General features: G+C 43.1%; 1 protein-coding gene across 14 annotated transcripts in view; it reads right to left on the reverse strand.

Moving 5' to 3' along the window:
* The window catches only part of LOC137415338 (V-type proton ATPase 116 kDa subunit a 1), a 221662-nt gene that overhangs the window by 101685 nt on the left and 96212 nt on the right, over positions 1-23765 (reverse strand). For 7 of the 14 annotated variants that reach the window (XR_013623861.1, XM_068100925.2, XM_068100929.2 and 4 more), the window contains 5 exons: positions 23536-23749; positions 23115-23222; positions 18144-18248; positions 17252-17359; positions 11312-11332 (listed from right to left, as the gene is read on the reverse strand). Coding sequence is in view for 13 of the 14 variants with exons in the window: in XM_068100925.2 (XP_067957026.1) it covers positions 11312-11332; positions 17252-17359; positions 18144-18248; positions 23115-23222; positions 23536-23749 (556 nt within the window). In the remaining variant the exon portion in view is untranslated. The remainder of the gene's footprint in view (positions 1-11311; positions 11333-17251; positions 17360-18143; positions 18249-23114; positions 23223-23535; positions 23750-23765) is intronic. The other 7 variants (XM_078780484.1, XM_068100932.2, XM_078780485.1 and 4 more) reach the window with 3 other exon arrangements.

A 23765-nucleotide genomic window follows, 5' to 3' on the forward strand; every position in this document is an offset into this window, starting at 1 on the left:
GCAATGCAGTTATCTTCCCCTTTCCGTGAAATCCATTTAGCCAAAGCTTCTCCATTGTTCGTTTATATGTGGGGCAATGGGGATGGTGTGGAGAAAGCACGTGAACGTTTGACCATTTCATCAAGTGTATGGACACAGCTTCACAAACCAATTTTAAACTCCAACTACCTACCCGGATGAGTTTAAAATTAATAAACATAAATTACATCGGCAGTGGCTTCAAGGATTACTTTTAAAACAATCATTCTTGGAATTGAGATCACACCAATGGATTGTTAGTTCAAGTAAATGTAAATCCCAAATGCCAGGTTTGAATACATCTTTGAGAGCAGGCCATGAATCGTTGATTGTCATCACAAAGCTTGCAAATAAGAGCTGTTCGATATAGTTCTACTAAAAGCAGCGCTTTTTGGTTTTAATTTGCCTGCGAAGCTTTATTGCCACAACTTGTGCAAAAAAAGTAAGAATTGAACCATAATCCTTGCAGTATGTATATTTAATCATACTAAAGACCAGCCAATCGAATTTCTGTAACAACATAAATGTCGAAACATATAGATATTACGCAATGAACTTAAGAAAAGGCAGAAGTAACAATGATTAGGGCTGATGTAGGAGATGTGATAACATTAACCAAATAATTTGCTTTATTCCATGCCAATGACATTTGTATCACACGTCGATCACACAAAATTCACAGGCAGATGTGCATTTGCAACAACTACAGATACTGCAATTGAATGAGGGTCCCTATTCCCTGTCATCCACGTTGCACTGTTTTGCTTTATTCCATTAGCACATGCTTGAAGCATTATTTAAAATGGCAGAAAGGACAAAGAAAATTGCAAAATGAAGACGCAATATAATTTTGCGGAACGTTGGTCAGCAGGGCAATTCAAAGTCCGATCAAATAACGAGTCATGAAGCAGCAAAGACAAAGACGGCATGGTATTAAAGTGGCTTTCCTGTCAAAATGACCATTTGCATCAGCCAGTTGACAAATATCAAAATTTGGAAATGGTCAATCGCTCGCTGAAGAAACCTTTTGTGTGGTATGAGGAAAAGATCTGTGTAATATGAAAGCTAAATCTTGAACGTTTATTACAAGCCAAGTTACTGAGATGGTTGCCATGGCAACATAATTCAGCCAATCACCGCCGTGATCAAATCAGGTTAAGGTAACGCCATGAGGAATCGGCATCTGTAATAGGAAAGCCAAATGTTCAACAGTTTTTGAAATATCACGTACACAAAATTGCATGCACAGATGATCGGTCGGTTGGTCGGAGCTCATTTTAGTGTCCCCTATGTCTGGCCTTATCAGAGGTGCAGGGAAAACTAGAAAAATGTGACTGTCACCAATATGCCTCCGCAAAGTCCCACAACAGGTAGATTCCCTCGTTCACTGTCCTAAAAATAAACAACTTTGATTTAAATCCCTTCAGCTGTTTTCAAGTATCACATTTTTACAAGCCATGACAGGTTTCACATCGACCAGTGAAGCAGTTTCAGAGAAGGGAATTTTTTAAACATCGGCTTTCAAGCTAATATGGCTGCCATACCACATGACATATGACCTTTAAACATGTACACTCTGTGCATATGAATGGGTAGGGGATCACGTTTGTGAAGTTTCGGGTTGATCGGATAAGGTTAGTTTTTCTATCCAAGATGGCTGCCAAACCACGTGACCTACGACATCATCATTTTCAAACTATATGCAACAGTGATGTTAGATGATATATATAAAATTTCGCATCAATAGGGTAAGCAGTTTCAGAGATATAATTATTTAATACTAGCAAAGGTACCAGTGCGGGGGGTGCATAAATGCCTCACATGAAATGAGCAATTTCCTTTGGAGTGTGTATTGATAGAAATGGGAATTCAGTGTAAATATTCAGTGAGCATATGTCACAATGGGTGCAGCTGGTAACCTCGACAACTTCATTCCATTCTATCAGCTAAGATTTCCAATCCATGTTTGTTGTACCTCCGAAGAACTGCTTGGGAGTGAAGGTGATATTATGAAAGCTCATCTGGGAAACGGGTTTAGGCAGGTTTTGGGCCTACAGCCTCATGGAAGATCACCAAAGTTCTTTCCATACCAACCGACCACCTCCAGGCACCTATCCCTCTGCACATCGTTTCTTCAGCTCCAAACTCTCCCCTCTCTCTATATTCACCATAGTTTTGCTTTCAGCAATTTCCCAGAGCATTTCATTCTGGTTTCCCATTCGATGATCCATAAATCAGTAGTTTCAATTTCAGTTTTCAACATCAGTTTCATTTTGAGATATCAGTTTAGATTCATCATCGCAACTTGTGATGCGACGCGAATAGTGCACAGAAAAGGTCATCAAAACCGATTTTGGGAGGAAATTTTTTCGAATTATCTTAGGGGTCTAAAGTTGTTTTAGGGTCGTAAAGCGGTCTAAAGTGTTTAAAGGAAACAATCATCTTAAAAGGGCCAAATGGGGTCTAAAGGTGTCTAAGAACGAAAGAGCAAAAGGGGTCAAAAGTGTCCAAATGGTTTTAAATTGGCCAAAGTGTCTTAAAAAGTCAATAGGTCTGAAAAGTGTCAAAAAGTGTATACGTCTCAAAAGGCTCGAAATGGGTATGAAAGGGTCTAAAGGGTGTAAAGGTCCTAGGGGTGTAAAAGGTCGAAGGGGTTTAAAGGGGTCTAAAGGGGTTGAAAGGAGTCTAAAGGGTGTAAAGGGTCTAAGGAGTGTTAGGGGTCTAAAGGGGTGGAAATGGTCAAAGGGGTCTAAGGGGTATAAATGGTCAAAGGGGTCTAAGGAGTGTAATGGGTCTAAAGGGGTCTAAGGGGTGTAAAGGGTGTAAAGGGTGTAAAGGGTGTAAAGGGTCACTTCAAAAGTGAAAAAAATAATAATAAGAGGTATAAGGGGTGTAAAGATGTTCTAAGGGGTGCAAAGGGTCTAAGGGGTGTAAAGGGTCAATGGTTTCGAAGGGGGTTTAAAGGGTCGAAAGGGTCTAAGGGGTGTAAAGGGTCAAATGTGTCTAAATGAGTGTAAAGGGTCAAAGGGATCTCAGGGGGTGCAAAGGGTCTAAGCCTAAGGGGTGTAAAGAGTCTAGAGGGGTCTAAGGGATGGAAAGGCTCTAACGTATGTGAAGGAGTGAAGGTGCAGTAGACATAACCTCGGGTTCGAAAATAAATTAACTTGGGAGTGCAACACGACAATAACGGGCCAAATGACCTCCTCATCACCGTCACGGTATAGAACCCATTTTCAGGTATATTGTGGTTAAAAATCTGACTGTAGAAAGCTTCGTTGTGATTAACCTTGGGAGCTCAAAGCAGTATGATCCTAAACAAAGAGCAAAACAACTCACTTTGTTGTGAGGATGAGGTAATCATTGGAGGTTCACCGTCAAGTGGCGGTTTGTCGTTGGCGTCACGTGGGTCCTTTTTGTACAATCTATTTTTCCCACACTTGAGAGTGATGGTAGATGAGCAGTAAAATTACCTTAAAAATGATGTGTAGGTTGTGTTTGTACTATTTTCTGTTTTTGAATAATTAGCACATTTGAGAGGTCACGTGACTCCTTCTTTGCCTAACTTACCGATCATGGTAACGTCTTAAGAGTCGATTCTCGCATATAATAACATAGTTGATGATCGGAGCTCACCATCAAACTAATTATATCCATATCCGTGTTGAAATCCGATAACAATTGGGCTTTTAATAAAGATTTGTATATGTGGATCGACCCTCGGAGATCATGGCGACAGGTGGCGGCTCGGATGGGTTTAAGTTATGAATTGTGAGAAAATAACTGTTTTAAAACCCCTACTTATGTGCAGGGTGGTAGAAGAAATTATCCTATAAAGTTTTGTGCCGATTAACCTTGGGAGCTCAGAGGAGTAGGTCCACAAACAAACAAATGAAAAATCGGTCAGAGACCGAGGACTTGCCGGAATGTACTTTTTTATCGACCATTTAGGATAAATATGGCGGCCGAACCACGTGACCGATGAGGTCATCATTAACATATTTTATTCCCCATGGAGAGTTCTTTACAATGAGCCATGTCTCAATTTTTTCTATTCAGGACTTTTGGAGATGTGGAGGTGCAAAGTTTTTCGGTTTTTCCAAGACGGCGACTGAACCACGTGACCGATGACGTCATCATTAACATATTTTATTCCCCATGGAGAGTTCTTTACAATGAGCCATGTCTCAATTTTTTCTATTCAGCACTTTCGGAGATATGGAGGTGCTAGTTTATTCGGTTTTTCCAAGATGGCGGCCGAATCACGTGACCGATGACGTCATCATTAACATATTTTATTCCCCATGGAGAGTTCTTTACAATGAGCCATGTCTCAATTTTTTCTATTCAGCACTTTTGGAGATATCGAGGTGCAAGGTTTTTTGTTTTTTCCAAGATGGCGGCTGAACCACGTGACCGATGACGTCATCATTAACATATTTTATTCCCCATGGAGCATTCTTTACAATGAGCCATGTCTCAATTTTTTCTATTCAGCACTTTTGGAGATATAGTGGTGCAAAGTTTTACCGTTTTTCCAAGATGGCGGCCGACCACGTGACTGATGACGTCATCATTAACATATTTTATTCCCCATGGAGAGTTCTTTACAATGAGGCATGTCTCAATTTTTTCTGTTCAGCACTTTTGGAGATATAGTGGCGCAACGTTTTGCCGTTTTTCCAAGATGGCGACCGAACCACGTGACTGATGACGTCATCATTTACATATTTTATTCCCCATGGAGAGTTCTTTACAATGAGCCATGTCTCAATTTTTTCTGTTCAGTACTTTCGAAGATATAGAGGTGCAAAGTTTTTCGGTTTTTCCAAGATGGCGGCCGAACCACGTCACCGATGACGTCATCAATTGGGCACAGTCTATATTCCAGGGCAAGACCAATATGTGTGTAAAGTTTGGCGATTCTACGTGCAACGGTGTAGATGCAGTGCTGCAGACAGACAGACAAACAGACAGACAGACAAACAGACAAACGAACAGATCAACATACTTGCCGGAAATTTTTCCGGCAAGTAACAAACAGACAAACGAACAGATCAACATACTTGCTGGAATCTTTTCCGGCAAGTAACAAACAGATGAAAAATCGGTCAGAGACCGAGGACTTGCCGGAATTTACTTTTTTATCGGCCATTTAGGACAAATATGGCGGCTGAACCACCTGACCGATGACATCATCATTAACATATTTTATTCCCCACGGAGAGTTCTTTACAATGAGCCATGTCTCAATTTTTTCTGTTCAGCACTTTTGGAGATAGAGGTGCAACGTTTTTCGGATTTTCCAAGATGGCGGCCGAACCACGTGACCGATGACGTCATCATTAACATATTTTATTCCCCATGGAGAGTTCTTTACAATGAGCCATGTCTCAATTTTTTTCTATTCAGCACCTTCGGAGATATGGAGGTGCAAAGTTTTTCGGATTTTCCAAGATGGCGGCAGAACCACGTGACTGATGACGTCATCATTAACATATTTTATTCCCCCTGGAGAGTTCTTTCCAATGAGCCATGTCTCAATTTTTTCTATTCAGCACTTTCGGAGATATGGAGGTGAAATTTTTTTCCGTTTTTCCAAGATGGCGGCCGACCACGTGACATATGACGTCATCATTAACATATTTTATTCCCCATGGAGAGTTCTTTACAATGAGACATGTCTCAATTTTTTCAATTCAGCACTTTCGGAGATGTTGAGGTGCAAAGTTTTCGGTTTTTCCAAGATGGCGGCCGAACCACGTGACCGATGACGTCATCATTAACATATTTTATTCCACATGGAGAGTTCTTGACAATGAGCCATGTCTCAATTTTTTCTATTCAGCACTTTTAGAGATATGGAGGTGCAAAGTTTTTCGTTTTTTCCAAGATGGCGGCCGAACCACGTGACTGATGACATCATCATTAACATATTTTATTCCCCATGGAGAGTTCTTTCCAATGAGCCATGTCTCAATTTTTTCTATTCAGCACTTCCGGAGATATGGAGGTGCAAAGTTTTTCGGTTTTTCCAAGATGGCGGCCGAAACACGTGACCGATGACGTCATAAATTGGGCACAGTCTATTCCAGGGCAAGACGAATATGTGTGCAAAGTTTGGCAATTCTCCGTGCAACGGTGTAGACGCAGTGCTGCAAACAGACAGACAGACAAACAGACAAACTGTTCGCTCTTTCGTGATTGTTCGTGATTAATTCGTGATTCGTGATTTCGTGATTGTTCGTGTTCGTGATTAATGTTCGCTCTTTCACGAGCCTCGATCTTGTATACAAAAAAAAAAAAAAAACCAACAGATCAACATACTTGCCGGAATCTTTTCCGGCAAGTAACAAACAAACGAACAGATCAACATACTTGCCGGAATTTTTTTCCGGCAAGTAACGAACAGATCAACATACTTGCCGGAAAAATTTTTCCGGCAAGTAACAAACGGACATTTCGCTTTCATATACAGTATATAGATTTTCCTTCAATCCAATGTGGCTACCACAACATGTGCCCAATGATGTTTTTGTGATTATCTTTCAATCGCCATGCCGAGTCAATGACACACGTAACGTTTCGAGTCAATCGATTTGGTGGTTTGGGAGAAGATGTTTTTTTAAAGGTTTTAGGTTAAATCCAATATGGCTGCCAAACCATGTGACCTATGATCTCATCAATTTAATATTTCAATACAAATGGGTCGTAGATCATGTGCATGCAATTTCAGATGTTTAGGATAAGGAATTTGAAAAAAACATTTTTGGCTGGTATACCACTTCACCTATTGTCATGCTTTTGTTCCCCATTGGGAGTACTTAACAATGTGCCAAGTTTCAAATTTTTCCATTCAGCGGTTTCCGAGAAATCATTTATTTATTTATTTGCGTTTAATCCAAGATGGCTGCCATACCACGTGACCTATGACATCACAATTATCACAAAAACATTCTGCATGGGTGTCACTCCTACCCTGAAAGTTTCGTCTCAATCGGACATATGGTTGCTGAGAAAAACGAGGTTTAGCCCGTACGGACAAGCCGAAAACATAATGCTCCGGCCACGTTCGGGAGCAGAGGCATAAAAAGTGAGTCGATTTTATATCACTTTTATCAGTACCTCAGTTGTTGAACTTTTTGAACACCACTCATAGCACAAAACCTGGTTTCAGCATCCCATTGTTGGGATGCATGAAGCTACAAAAAGTGTCAATGAAAGTAAAATGTCTCTACTTTAAACGAGGAGATAAAAAACAAGCTTTGAATAAGCATTTGTAGCCAAAGAGGTGGACTGGCAAGATTGCCTAAAGGTATGCACACTCATTTCTAAGCTGTCTAAGCGTGGGCTCAAATCTAGACCCAGCAACAAACTGTCATTCTGGTGTTCCACACAGTGGGTGATGCATCAGTGTGTGTGCTGCACATTCAAAGTACGTCAATCTGGAGGGTCCATCTGTCTGCCAGCACGAGCAGATCCCATGACCTCATTCATGAAAAATAGGCGTTATTGCTGGCACCCTGAACAAACTAAAAATTCCTGCCAAAACATGCGGATAGCAAGTGGTTTAGTCTTCCTGGATATCACTGGACACCATGGGTTACACTGCTTGCTATGTCGAGGTATATCAAGGTATGGTTGTTGGCTGGGCAGACGCTCCAACTCTATAAACAAAAATCACGTTCCCCACTTTGGATGCCACATGTGAACAACCGTCTTTGGCTACAAAGGGCAAAAAATATTTCGATGATGATAGCAAAAGGTTAAAATATAGGAGTTAGTATTTAAGAACAAACTTCTTCTTCTTCTACTTCTTCTTCTCCTTCCATTCTCCTTTAATGGCCGCAATTAATCCCACATGGAACAAACTTCTTCTTCTGCTTCTACTTCTTCTTCTCCTTCCATTCTCGTTTAATGGCCGCAATTAATCCCACATTCTTGTAGGGTTGGCTGGGGGAAGTTTGGCACAACTTTTTTTATGAACCGGCTGGCCAGGTCCGACACTCGACTAAGGTTAGGGCAGGAATTTGGAATGTGGCCATGGTGACAGCAACCGAAAGGCGGCGCATGCAGTGAAAACATCAGGAAACACCGGGATGAGAGTTTATAGCTGGTCGGGATACAAACCCAGGCTCGAGAGCTTAGAGGCGAGCGTGCATACCTCCAGGCCACTATGCCAGCCCTATCAAGACCAAAATGAAATTTGTAATTAAAAAATATTAAAACCTCATCAGGATATCTGCAAAGATCTATCTGTAATCTGTTGGGCAAAGGCAATGCACATTTGTTGTACATGATCTCCAAAACTGCAATGAACATGAAGCTCTGCACATTTTCTTACCATTCACAGTCACCCAGAACCAATTGCCTCGGTTTCTCGAATGCACATATATTTTTAGTAATCAATTACATGAGGATCAAAACGTGGCTCCCCCTGGAGGGCCCCCTCTATCACAAGGCCATGATTCTAAAAAAAAATTAATAAATAACATCCCAAGCATGCTCCAAACTTTGCACACATACAGGAAGGAGGCTTTGACATGTTAGTAAATGCTGCATTTCAATCTCCATCACAGCGACCAAAGCTTCACTTTTACAACACAGAATACAAGCTGTATTTATTCCGAACAATTTCACCGGAAATCATGGTACACTGTGCTTGTTGGCAAATCTGGTATCTACGTCAATGCCAAATATAACTAACTTTTAAAATGAAATTAAATAGGCCCAGAGATGTCACTTATCCACAACACTTAATGATATAATGGCACGTGTGCACGTGTTCAAATTAAAACACAATATTTTGTATTATCTTTACTGTAGGGGAGGTCTGTCTGTCTGTCGCCAATTTTTCTCAGAGATGGCCAAACAGATCTTCGTAAAACTTTCAAAATTAAAAGACCCCCAACCCCATTCCTTAGTGGGTGTAGGGAAGTGCTTTAGACCCCATAAAAAACCCCCAAATAGTCCAAACTAGAACGCCACTTGGTAGAGAGTACCGCCAGGCTGAGCAGTTTATGTTTTGTATCCCACTGATAGGCCGGATCTGGATTCGGACCTGAATCAAAATCTAACTGGCTTGTTCTCGTCACCTAAATAACTCATCCCAAGTTTAGTCATAACTCGTCCACAACTTTTTTAAATATCATGTTATATGTCGCTTTTCGCCCGATCTCTCAATGGTGAAGAATCACCTAAAAGTTAAATAACTCTCGTATCCGAATCCATATTCAGATCTTCACTAAAATAGAATTGATTTGGTTTTCTCACACACACGACCTCTCCACCAGGTTTCATCCGAATCCGTCCACAACTTTTTGAGATATCCTCCTATATATCGGTTTTTAGCCCGATCACTCAATGGTGAAGAATCACTATAAAAATTCCACGAGTCAGATCCGGATTTGGATCTTCACCAAAATTGAATCAATTCTTCTTTGTCACATACGCAACCTCTCCGCCACATTTCGTACAAATCCGTCCACAACCTTTCGAGATATCCCGCTATATAATGTTTTTGGCCCCGTCTCTCAATGGTGAAGAATCACTTAAAAAATTCTACTAGTCGGATCCGAATCCGGATCTTCACCAAAATCTAATCATTTCGTCCTTTTCACATACACTACCTCTCCGCCAAATTTCATCCGAATCTGTCCACAACTTTTTGAGATATCTTCTTCACAGACAAACAGACAAACAAGAAGACGTCATGCAGAGCACGATACTTGCAAAATCCGCTCCCACCCCCAAGAAAAAAAATTCCATTGATACAGCAAATTGTCCATTTCATCAAGATAAAATTGACAATCTTGATCAAAGCTCGAGTCAAGAGGAAGAAAAGTGACGATTTTTCAGATGAAAAATGATGATTTTTAAGGTTGACCTTGAGTTGACCTTTGACCTTTTTACCTCAAAAATAGTAAGTTTCCCTATTTAGTGACTCAATGTGCAAATGCTGTTCACTTTTCAAGTCAATCGGATGAAAATTGAGGATTTAAAAAACTTGGCCTATGTTGACCTTTTGGCCTATGTTGACCTCAAAAATACTTGGTGGTTGAATTCAGTGACCAGATATGCAAGTTCTCTTCAAATTTCAAGTCAATCGGATGAAAATTGAGGATTTTTGAAATTTGGCCTATGTTGACCTTTTGGCCGATGTTGACCTCAAAAATACTTGGTGTTTGAATTCCATGACCAGATATGCAAGTCCTCTTCAAATTTCAAGTCAATCAGATGAAAATTGAGGATTTTAGAAATTTGGCAAAGTTGGTGACCTTTGGCCTATGTTGACCTTTTGACCTTTTGACCCCAAAACAATAGGCTTCTCAATTGGGACGACCTATACAACTTGAAGTGTCCTGACGATCAGTTTGGAATTGTGACATGTAGGCCGGTGACAAAAAAAAAGACAAACAGACAGACAGAACCACAAACGTAACCGACCAATATACTTGAAAAATCTTCGATTTTGCAAGTAACAAACAAACAGGGCTGAAAACATAACCTCCATTCACCTTTGGCAGAGGTGGCAGAGGTACAAATTGATTTCTTCAAAATACCAACAGGATTAGGACAATTCTGGGTAGTCCTGCTAGTGAACAATAAATCACCATGATCATGATCATCATTGTTGCCTTTTGTAGCCAAAGATCGCAGTTCACATGTGACATGACATGTGAACAACCTGGGAACATTAATTTGTTTATAATATAGGAGCTGCTGCCTCGAGAAAAACTACACTCTGCAATAGCAAGCAGTTTAACCTGGTGGCAAGTGGCATCCAGAAAGTGGCATCCAGAAAGTGGCATCCAGAAAGTGGCATCCAGAAAGTGGCATCCAGAAAGTGGCATCCAGAAAGACCAGTCAACATACTATCCGCAATTTTAGGCAGGAATTTGTCGTTTGTTCAGGATGCCGGCGATAACTCGCTTATTCATCGTGAAAGACTACATGGGATCGTCAAAGATCACGAGTGACCAAAGCTGTCAGATGGGTCATCCAGTTTAAAGCCCATGGGAAAAAGCCCACATAACACCAAAATGACAGTTTATAGTTGGGTCGACACTCAAAGCCAGGCTAGACAACTCAGAGGCAAATATGCATGGCTTCAATCTATCCTGCTAGACCAATACAAAATGTAAGCTGCGTTGTTGGGCCATAGGGAATTGGATCCAATAAAAGAGCGAATATAAAGAAAGGAAAGGTTTGCGGGAGGGAGGAGTGGTAGTGACTGTGGTTCAATAATATCAAAACAAACAACTTGAATAATCAACCCTCATCACATTTAACTTACCAAAGGAGCTGTTTCGAGAGCCTAAGGGCCACGGTGATCCGATGTAAAGGATCAGAGAAGGGTTCCCATGTGATGGCATGTGTACGAGAGAGAGATACAGTTAAAAAAAAGAAAAAGAAAATGTTGATGAGTTAATAGAGACATTATGAGCAGACATTCTTATTGGAGCGACATGACTTCGACTTGCTCACGTTAATCCTCAGTCATAATGCAAACATTATATCCAACTCTGGCAGTCGTAGCACAAATAATACATCTTTCTCGCTAGCACACATGGGCACATTTCATTCTGTGATGCGCTTGGCGTGCGAACGTGTCTCGTTTCGTTACGTCACACTCACCTCTATGGAAACCGTCTTCAGAATGAGACAGCAATGAGTCCGTTTACATTCCACATGAACAGCTTTGCACACGCCGGGCTAGTATTCCACAATCTTTTTTTCATTATACAACATTTTGAGACACGTGGGTCACGTGAACAGCTTTCATTGTATTAAAATGCTTCAAAATGCTCTCAGGAAATTTATGCCAAAAGTACAGGACAAATGTGCACGCATTCAGCTATTGCCCGTTCAGATGGTCATGAAGTACTACTTCACTGGGGCTTTCAAGGCACGAGCACACACCAACATTTAAACATCGTTGGATACTGAAGATGTCAAAATTGGTCAAGGAATATTGAACAATAACTTGGTGGAAGGAAAGTTAAAGAGAATAAATAAATAAATAAATAGGGTGGGAAGGAGAACAGTAAAACCATGAACATAAAAGGGACAATAAAGTGGGCTGGTTTTGGGAGGGTGACACAAATGAATGTGGAGTGGGACTTCACAAACAGATGTGGAGAGGGGGGGGTTGGGGGGGGCGTGCAGGACACATATGGATATGGATGGAGGACACAAATGGATATGAGGGAAGGGAGGACACAAATGCATGTGGAAGGCGGTACAAATGGATGTGGGGGGAGGAGACAAAATGATGTGGGGGGAGGAGACAAAATGATGTGGGGGGGGGGGGGGGGAGACAAAATGATGTGGGGGGGGGGGGGGGAGGAGACAAAATTATGTGGGGGGAGGAGACAAAATTATGTGGGGGGAGGAGACAAAATTATGTGGGGGGGGAGGAGACGACAAAATTATGTGGGGGGGGGGAGGAGACAAAATTATGTGGGGGGGGGGGGAGGAGACAAAATTATGTGGGGGGGGGGGGCAGGAGACAAAATTATGTGGGGGGGAGGAGGAGACAAAATTATGTGGGGGGGAGGAGACAAAATTATGTGGGGGGGGGGGGGAGGAGACAAAATTATGTGGGGGGGGGGGAGGAGACAAAAGTATGTGAGGGGGGGAGGAGACAAAAGTATGTGGGGGGGGGGGGGGAGGAGACAAAATTATGTGGGGGGGGGGAGGAGACAAAATTATGTGGGGGGGGGGAGACAAAATGATGTGGGGGGGGGGAGGAGACAAAATTATGTGGGGGGGGGGGAGGAGACAAAATTATGTGGGGGGAGGAGGAGACAAAATGATGTGGGGGGGGGGGGGGCGGGTAGACGAAAGCATACGGGAAGTGGAGGGGACAAAAAGATGTGGAGGGTGGAGAGGACACAAATGGATGTGGTGGGAGGATACAAATGGATGTGGCGGGAGAGAACAAATGGATGTGAGGGGAGAAGGAAACGAATGGATGTGGAAAGGGAGGGGAAACACAAAGTGACATGGATGATCAGGAGGAAGCAAAAAATATTTTGAAGGGAGGGAGAAGCAAATAATGTTCAGGCATACAGTAAGTGGAATATTCAACTCCTCCTTCCACCTCAATCAAAGCTAACTTTTACAAACCGGATCAATCATGTTTTTCAGTTATATTTTCGTCCTTGTGCTGCTGTTTGTGTTTTCGTCCAATTTTCCATGTTAAATCACACTTTGTTGTGCTGTATTGCTGAATTGGCTTTCATGTTGCCCAAGGCCTACTGCTCAGTTTGCCTACGGGCAATTTGCCCGTTTTAAAGTTGTTTCTCGCTCCACTTCTTCCACCACCCGCCACAGGTATGGTCCTTTATGCCTTCTCAAAGTTATCCTACCCCCCCCCCCCCCCCACTCCTCGCTTAAAAAAAAAACAACTATTTTCACACCAAAAGGTGATCTCATTCTGCCTCAAATTCCTTTTGCTTGTACTCCACTCTATACTTATCCCTTAGTGATACATCTCCAAACTGATTCTTCATTGAAGGAAACGCTTCTTCCGTTAAAAGCTTTATAAAAGATTCAAAAACGCTTCACTTTCCTTCTTTCTCCGTCATGAGTCTTCGTTCATATACAGCACAAGGCTGCGGGTAGCATCATTGGCTGAGGGCACAGCTGTACCGCTGATGCAATTTGGAATTTGGTTAGGGTGTGGGATAGTTCGCCTGCTCTTCGAGAAAGACACCATGGCGTCTTTGACATCCACCGACTAATGTTGGCAGATGGGACGCCCCTTTAACATCCATCTGAAGGAAGGCACACACATATTGATTAATCACCCTGCATGTGAAACCGGGATGACAGTTTATAGCTGAGTCGGGATTCAAACCCAAGCTAGACAGCTTGGAGGCGGGCCCGAAACGTCAATGGTCTAGGCCATCAGGTCAACCCTCCGTCATGAGTACTTCAAGTGTTCTCATCACGATGTATTCTTGTTCTTCTTCTTCTTATTTTTCACAAGGAATATATTTTACAAACCTGCCGCTCAGCTAAGCGCTTGGTCCATCAACCCTCACCTCGAAACAACACCCCAACCTTTCTCCGTGCCTTCAACAAAAATTCTTTTACCCATCCCATATCTACGTCGACCCACATCTACTGCCCCTGATCTTAACTTAGCATGGGAATTCTTCCACAGAAACCTGCTCTCGCTTATGCACAGATCCATCCAATCTCATCTTCAGTTATCCTACCCTTCTTCCAACTCATGATACACCGAATGAGGCAGTTTTCTGAAACACAACTAGTCTTCTCTTCCTGGAAATCAAACCCAACCGAAGGCAATATCAGATACTAGCAGAAGTACCCGGCATTGCCGGGCGGGGGAGGGGAGGGGGAGGGGGAAGGGGAGGGGAGGGGGTAGGGGAGGGGAGGGGAACGGGGAGGGGAGGGGAACGGGGGGAGAGCGAGCCCCTTGGTAAAGCGAGCGATTAATTTTTTCATAGCGTCATAGCGTCATAGCGTTCATAGCGTTCATAGCGTTTCATAGCGTCATAGCGATTTTTTTTTCATAGCGTCATAGCGATTTTTTTTTTCATAGCGCCATAGCGTCATAGCGTCATATCGTCATATCGTTCATAGCGTCATATCGTTCATAGCGTCATAGCGATTTTTTTTTTTCATAGCGTTCATAGCGTCATAGCGTTCATAGCGTCATAGCGTCATCACGTGATCGCTCTGAGCGAATCAGCGCCCACCTGCTCTGATTCCGTGCGCTGAAATGCGCTGAGGTAAATATGAATACAAAATATGGATCGTCAAATATTTTGAGTTCGGCCATGTTCGTCCCAGGCTCAATGGCCATGTCTATGCCAAATATCAAGCACGTAAGCCTCTCCGTTTAGGAGTCTATCGGTAACATCACACACACACACACACACACACACACACACACACACACACACACACACACACACACACACACACACACACACACACACACACACACACACGCACACAGTTTTATATATATAGATTTCCACAAAGCCTGCAACAAGTGTGTCCACTCTCAGAAGACCCAGAAAACAACTCTGTCCAACCTCAAGATTGAACTTTAAAATTTGTCTCCCTCCTCTAAAACCTCATGGCACCTTGTTACATCTGTCTCTGGAGTATACTCACTCTACATCTCTTTCTTCACCACAGCCGACTCCGCTCGTGAGAAGATCAAATGCCTCAATTCTGTGTTTGCTCCCAAATCTTGTCCCAAATGCCTCAATCTCTATATCCACCCTACCCAGTCATACACGACTGCTGCTGGACTCTGTCTTTTCCACCTGTGAAGGTGGAGAAATTTCTGGCAAACTTAGACTGATTCTGCAACTGTACAAGCCGGCATCAGCTTACATGTGCTAAAAACTAGCTGTACTGATCATGCATATCCTCTTTCTGCTCTTTTCACCCTAAAATTTGCCCTAGCTAATTTCCCATCTACTTCAGTCAGCCGGGATCACCACATACATTCAAAGGTGCAAAAATAACGGCCTCATCTTAAATGTATTCTTCTTCTCATTCTTCTTCTTCCTCCTGTATTTCAACTTGTTCACCCCATGTGTCCTTCCCCCCTCCCCTTGATGCCACTCTCTTTTACTTTGCTGTTGGTGTTTCCTCTTTCCAGTTTGTTCCATTCCCTTCTGCTCAAGATATTCCATGAGCCTTGACCATGCATCTCCCTCCCCTCCTCCACTCCACCCTCCCCCTCAAAAAAATCACTTTCACCTGCTCCATGTTTGGATAATAATAATTATATCATTGCATTCTTCCATTTGCAGACTGTGCTACTACGGCCCATAGAGAATTTATTGAAGCCCAAACATGGCGCATTATTGGGATGAACAATGCTGGGATGTCCTCCAGTGAAATAGGATGTCAAAATGGCTTACATTGGACTATTTTATCAGTCGGTTGGTTAGCAAGTGTAAACAAAGCAATGAAAAACAAAAACCGGGTCTTGGTTTTTTGACAAAAACAATAACAAACATAAACAAACCAAAAACCGAGCTCGATCTGGACAATTCAGTGCATCTCAAACAGAGAAAATGCAGCTCTGATCCTGCTTCTCAGATGCATTCCTTTTGCCATGGGATTGGGCACGGTGTTGTGGCAAGAATGGAATCTCCCTCAGAGGTTATCCACGAGAACCATCCCAAACCAGCATGTTACAAAAACCAGGAAACCACGAAGATATCTTCAACCACTAAGACATACTGTACATGTTTTTATTTTTGATCAATGTTACGATTGTTGAATAATTTTCTGGTATTGCAATGGATCCAGGAAAACGCAGCCCATGCTCACTATTTTTCTATATGTATATTGCTTACATATGCAAAAGGTATCGTAGTAGGAGGGGGTAGGAGAGAGGCTGCGGAGAAAGCCAATTATGGATATATGCCAATACCAGCATGATGATTGATTTCCTCAATCATGCGTTTCAGATTTATTGTATATTTTGGTATTCAAAAAGCTCTCAATTTTGTAAGCCTGAGTATTGTATTGATATGTAACTGGTCAAAAGTATGTTCATTCTATAAGGATAGCGATTGTGGGGAAGAACTACCCTACCAAGGGTAATTATATCAACTTTCACGACCATGGGGTTAGGTCATGTGGCCCATCATACCTGTGCCTTACCCTCTCACGTTATCCATAAATCTACTTTTCTCATTTTTTAAATTAACCTCAAACTTAAAATATACATCACTTTATTGTAAGTAACTTGCGATTATAAATTCACAGTCCAACTGTATGTGCAAAAAGCGGAGTAGTTGTAACGTTGGAGCAGTTGCAAAAATTAACTGCATCTTGGAAAAAAGAAAAAAAAGGAAGAAGAATAAGATTAACATGCTTGCAACATTAACTCCCATGTTTTGAAGAATAATTTGTATGAGATGCTTTTCTCTTAAGACGCTTTCAGAAATTTTATTTCCTGATGAACATAATTACCATCACATTTTGCTGTTGTTGGAAAGAAAGGTTTTCCGTTTGGCACAAGCTTTAACAATTACAGAGGCAGCTCTGGCAGTATGGTGCCAACTTGTGAAGACAAGGTTCTAATGCTTAATTTGCAGGGAGGGGAGGGAGGAGTGGGAGGCTTCATTGGTGCAACATGGTCTCGGACGAAAGAACGGGTGGAGGGATAGGTAATAGAGAGATGTCCCATGCAAACCACGATCTATAGGCATACACTTGGTCAGCTCACCGGCTCGTCCTCATCCAAGCGATTGCTCAACTCGTCGTGCTCGATAATGCCGGCATCCTCGTCAGTCGGGCCGTTCCCCACACGCAGCCCTGCAAAGGTCGTGGTTCCCTACAGTGAGGCACATTGTGGTGACACCTGGTCAGGGACGCCAGGGCACTGCGTCCCAAAAAGGGAGAGACATCTCTGCACAGTTTGGTTGAAACGCATATGGGTTACTCCAGATGAGAAAAATCGCACTGCAGTGTACATCGGAAAGAACATCCGGTTATCCATTCAGCTGTACCAAAGTATCGTAAATACTCATTGAAAACGCAGCGAGCCATCAAGCCATTGTTATGGGAAAAGGTGAGGTCACATTAAGAATATTTAAGTTGAAAAGCAATAACCAACGAGGAACACACACAGCTCTCAATTTTGTTTAAAACTGCAGGGGTGGATTCCTTTGAGTTGGGGAGTGTGGAGCAGGGTATTGGGAGATTGGTGTTGGGGCAGAGGATGGGGAGATTGGAGTAGGTGGGGCAGAAACTGATTGAAAAAGTTTAGAGGTTCAGCTTCGCACCAAGATGAAAGTTAAAGGTCATTCTTTCAAGCTTTGCACAAGCAATACAAAATGTCAGCAAAATGTGTCAAGTTGCCTTTACCCAGGACATGTTAAGTAAAAGCAAAGCAAACAGTGACGCGATTCCGGGGTGGACGTCAACCAAGGAAAACTGCACATTACGGGTTTCCAATATCAATGCCCCTTACTGCAAATGTGCTAAATGGATGTTTTTTCATTTTATTCCAGAAAAGGACGTAAGATTGCATTTGGCCTCGTCATGCCTGCAAATGGCAGTTCAATAGAATGCCAAGAGAACCGATGAACCATCGAGCCTCACATGCTGACACTCACCGTGGCTGCGTGCCCAGGGCGAAATGCTACTTCATCACCAGATGGCGGCGAGGTCATTGCCGAAGGTGGTTCTACTTGGTCACTACCACAAGACAGGTGGTTAGCCTGTCGTGGCAGGGGGCAAGCAAGGCAGCGTCCAATTTTGACCTTTAGGTTCTCTGTTCAACTTTCTGCTACTCTGAGGAGCTACACGATGACTAAAACTCTGAAGGTTTAGCATTAGCATTTAGTGGTTGGCATACCTATTAAGGAACTCCAACACGTAATTAAATTCCTCCGTAATTACCAATTTTTTTAAAAACGAAAACCAATTTTGCCATTTACAAGTTGTAGCCATAAGATAGTTGAAAATAAATGAAGTAATATGCGTGCGCAGAAACCATGCATTGAATGCACTCATCTTATTACCTCGCTTGCAAAAAGGCAGCACTGAAAAGCAACAGGACAGCAAGCATTGACATTTGTGCAACTTCATCTCATGAATTATGCCTGCTTATCAGGAGTGTGGTCTACTGTAAAGCTAAATGTAACAATCTGTCAGGCATTCAAAAATAATACAAGGGTTGCTCCAAAAGCATAGCCTGTGTCGTGCAGGCACAGAACAGCACCTCGTGCAAACATTGATGCAACCAGGATCTTATATACTTCCACCAAAATCAAACTGATGCCGGTAATGAGATAGCAGATCAAAAATACGCATAAACCCAACGATATTACGAGAGTACAAAACTGAAAACCATAAATTCATGAAATTAGTGAAAGTAAGGGCTGGCAGGATGGTCTAGACTCTAGACTCTAGAAGGATGCACACTCATCAAAGTTGTGAAGCCTGGGTGTGAATCTCGGCTCAGCTATAAACGGCAATCCCTGTGTTTCAAAGGTTGGGTGATTCATCAAGGTATGTACCGTCCATCGGATGGACATTAAACTGGGCCTCTCGTCTGCCGGAATGAGTTGGTGGACGTTAAATATCCCATGGTGTCATTCGCAAAGAATAGGCGAGCACCATTAACAAACTTGAACTGAGCCAGAGTGGAGACCTGACCACGATTGCAGATAAGTAACAGCTTCAGCAGCACCAACACTCTGCATAGAGTATGGTACATGATGATGTTGATGATGAGTGAAAGTAAATATTCAGCCAAAGAAGACCGATTCCTTACGAAAACAAAAAGGAAATGCTTTTGGGATAACCTTAATGTATTTTTTTTTCATGCAATTTTCACGCAGAGGCAGTTGATTTGAAACAATTTGCCTCATCTTTCTGCAGGGTAAATTTGATCAAAGGAAAACTCATAATTGCACAAAGTCCGCAACAAGTTCCACAAAGTCTCAGTTGTCATACCCTTCCTCCCGTCCATGGTACACGGAATCTTGTGGTGAGGCTGTTGCCCTGAAACAACTTGCTTTCGTCTCCTGGAAAGCAAATCCAACGGAAGGAAATCTCATTTCCTTTCACAAAGCCCGAAACAAGTGTGTGTCCACCCTCAGGAGAGCCAGGAAACAATATCTCACCGTTCTCAAGACCGAACTCTCTTATCTGTCTCCCTCTTCGAAATCCTGGTGGCGTCTGGTCAAATCTGTTTCTGGTGTTTGTTCCCCCTCCATCCCCTCCCTCACCTCAAACGGCTTAACGGCTGACTCCGCACGTGAAAAAGCTGAATGCCTCAACTCTGTGTTTGCCTCTAAATCTTGTGTCCCAAACCCATCCCTCTCTGTACCCACCGTACCCAGTCATACCCAGCTGCTCCTGGACTCTGTGTCATTTCCTCCTGACAAGGTGGAAAAGTCTCTGTCAACCCTCGACTCTGATTCTGCAACTGGTCCTGACGGCATCAGCCCACGGGTCCTAAAATCATGTGCTTCATCTCTTTCACTCCCTCTTTCTGTTCTCTTCACCCTCTCTTTTGCTCAAGGTCATTTGCCATCTGCTTGGAAATCAGCCAACATCACCGCTTTGCACAAAAAAGGTGCAAAAACAGATCCCAGCAACTACAGACCAATCAGCCTTCTCCCAATTATCAGCAAAGTCATGGAATCCATCATTGCTTCAGATATGAAATCTTTCCTCTTCTCCAATGGCTTGATCTCTGATCATCAATTTGGTTTCAGACCTGGTCACTCTACTCTGGACATGCTGCTTCTGCTTTCTCAACAATGGATGGAGGTCCTCAACGCCAAACAGGAAATTAGAGCCGTCTCCCTTGACATTTCACGTACCTTCGATACGGTCTGGCACCCTGCTCTGCTCACCAAACTCTCCTCCTTTGGTATCCATGGAAATCTCCACGCATGGCTGGCGGACGTCCTCTCTGGTCGTAGTCAACGTGTGGCCCTGAATCTCTCATCTCCTCTTCCTGTTCAGGCTGGAGGTCCCCAAGGTAGTGTTCTGGGCCCTGTGCTTTTTCTGGTCTTCATCAATGATCTCTCTGACTCTCTTGAAAATCCTCTCTATCTCTTTGCTGACGACTCTACTCTCTGTCGCTCCATTCCTCATCCCTCAGATCGGCAGTCTGCAGCCTCCTCACTCTCTGCAGACCTGGACAAAATCACAGACTGGGCAAACAAATGGAACATGTCTTTCAATCCTGATAAATCTCACACTCTTACGATGTCTCTCCGAAAAGACCGACTGGAAAACCCTCCCATCCACTTTCTGAATAATCCTCTCCAAGAAGTTCTGTCACTCAAGCTTTTGGGTCTCACTATTTGCCATGATCTTTCCTGGGAAAACCACATTTCAAATCTGGCCTCGAAAGCCAGTCGCCGACTGGGCATCCTCCGTCGTGCGAAGTCCTTCCTTGGCACACCTGAGCTCCTCACCACATACAAGGCTTTCATCTGCAGCTCTATGGAATACTGCTCTCCCCTCTGGTCTGGTGCTCCTGCCTCACACCTAGCCCGTCTTCACGCTGTTGAAACCAAAGCGTTCAAAATCATTGGAATCTCCCGCGATGAAGCTAACTCCAAGGGCCTTTCACTCACTCACCGCAGGCAGGTTGGTGGTCTTTCCGTCTTCTACCGACTCCTCTCTGGCCTTGCCCCCCCAGCCCTCTCTGGGCTCTGTCCCCCAAATATTCCTACAGGTCACACAGGATCTGCCTGCAACCCTCTTATGGTTAAACTGCCAAAATCAAGACTTTCTGCTCACCTTCACTCCTTCATTCCTCTTTTCTCCCGCCTCTGGAACAAACTCCCTCACTCTCTTCAATCCCACTCCACCCTCCAGGTCTTTAAAACAGCTGTTCACCACCATCTCTTATCCTCCCCCATCCAAAACCTTGATCTTTTCTACTCCCGCTAATTTCGGTCCCCTTGTGTTTTATACCTCTTCCCCCCCCCCCCCCTCCCCTTCCCACGCCTCCTGCCCCCAAGCCCTCTCCCTCCCACACTTCTCCCTGCTCTCAAATGTTGTGGTTGTGTGCTTCCCCTTCTCTCCCCATCTTGTCTTCCGCTCCCTCATTTTGTATATTTTGTTTGTCTGGTTGATTTGTGTGTGAAATAAATATTAACTCTTTCACGAGCCTCGATTCAGTATACAAAAAAAAGAAGAAAAAAAAAGTGCGTCAACTCTCAGGAGAGCCAGAAAGCAACACCTGTCCAACCTCAAGAATGAACTTTCAAACTTGTCTCCCTCCACGAAAATCTGATGACACCTTGTTACATCTGTTTCCGGAGTATACCCACTCTCCATCCCTTTCCTCTATTCAAATAGCACCGCAGCAAACTCCGCTCGTGAGAAGGTCAAATACCTCAATTCTGTGTTTGCTTCCAAATATTGTATCCCCAATCCCTTGCACTTGGTCACACCCAATTCCCAGTTCCCATCGTTCCCAATCGCAAACAATTGCTCCAGGACTCTATCTTTTACACCAGTGAAGGTGGATAAGTTTTTGGCAAGGCGAGGGTTGCCTCCGATTCTGATTCTGCAACTTGAATCTCTGGGCCCATCACTACGCCATCACAGACAGGTTGGTGGTCTCTTCTTCCACCTTCTTTCTGGTCTTACACACACTGTTCTTTCCATGCTTTGTTCCCCCATCCTCCCCCCAGGTTTTTACAGGGCTTACACAGTCCATGATCAACCCCCTTCCAGTGAAACTCCCAAAATCTAGAATCACTGCTCACCACCACTCATTCGTTCGCACTTTTTCCCCACCTGTGGAATGACTTCCACATTCCCTTCAATGTTACTCTTCAAGACAGCTGTTCACCACCATCTCAGATCACCCCAAAAATCATGATCATTTCTATGCATATTAACCCTTCCCAAGAATAGCTCTTTCCAAATTTCCAATCTTTCCCTTCCTGAGAGTTTGCTTCTGTATCCATCTTGATCACCCCATGCATTCTTCCCCTACCCCTCATTATTCCCCACAATCCTTATTTGTCAAAGTCTTCTTCAATGTTGGCCCTCATCTCTGCTGTTGCTGTTTCCATCCTCTTTCTGCTGTTCCTTTTGTTCTGCAACATCCTGATCCAATCTATATTCTCGCTCCTCCACAGGCCTCAACTCTGGATACAATATATATATATATATATATATATATATATATATATATATATATATATATATATATATATATATATATATACATATATATATATATATATGGGAGATAGGAATTTATAAGTTCGTATCTCAGGTAAAATTCACAGTATTCGAAAGAAAAGTCCTTCCTTCGTACCCCCTTGACAGTTAACATGAAGAACCTGGCAATTAGAGAGGAATCATCTGTCAGGTTGGGTTGTCCACATACCATGATGTGCCTCCCTCTGTGGGGTGGAAAGTGTTCTAATCCAATTAAATTCTCAAGCTACACAGGCCTATGGCTATATGGTCTGACTGCAGCACTCCATGACAGAGTCCAAAAATGTTGAACAACCTCTGTCGTTGAAACAATTTGTTCAAGAACATGAGCTCAAATCACTCAATTCCGAAGGTAGCGGGAGAAAAATGTAAACACTCACGAGATGCTTTTTCTTTCGATCTTCATACCACAGAACCACAGGTTTGGCAAACAGAAGCCAAGGGATGCATAGCAGAGCCAACACCATCAGAAACGTTTGGAATCCATTCTGGACAAGCACACAATGACGTTCTTGATCAAATGACCTAGCATTCACTCATTTCAAACAGACAGGAGCAGAACCATTCACTCCAGAGGGAACAAATCAAAGTAAAGTTTTGCAAGAATTTTTCAGATGGGTGTGGGTCAAAGCAAACAAATCTCTTTTCCGAGAGTCCCTATCACATTACAACTGCTTAATAAACCCATTGGTTCGGTTAATGAAGGCAGTGCTAGAGTTTGGAGAGAGCAGAACATGTGTCATGAAAGCTCAAAGAGTCCGCGCACACAGACAACGGTAGCGCACGGATGTATCAGCATACCTGACCGCGGTAAAGGCGCGGGTTTGAGTCTTCATACGTGAACAGGAACATGTTTATGAAGGCGATGAGCAAGCTGGGTGCATTTCGAGAATCGTGCACTGTATAATTGCACCATTTGTAAAAGATGAGGATGACAAGGTAACCGAAGAGTGACAAGATGAATAACATCTCTGGAATGAACTGGAGGTAAATGTTCCACTTCTTTTGAAAGAACCTGAGAGCGACGAGCA

The sequence above is a fragment of the Myxine glutinosa genome, chromosome 6, assembly GCF_964187855.1.
Source record: "Myxine glutinosa chromosome 6, kmMyxGlut1.1, whole genome shotgun sequence".
Classification (NCBI taxonomy): Eukaryota; Metazoa; Chordata; class Myxini; order Myxiniformes; family Myxinidae; genus Myxine; species Myxine glutinosa.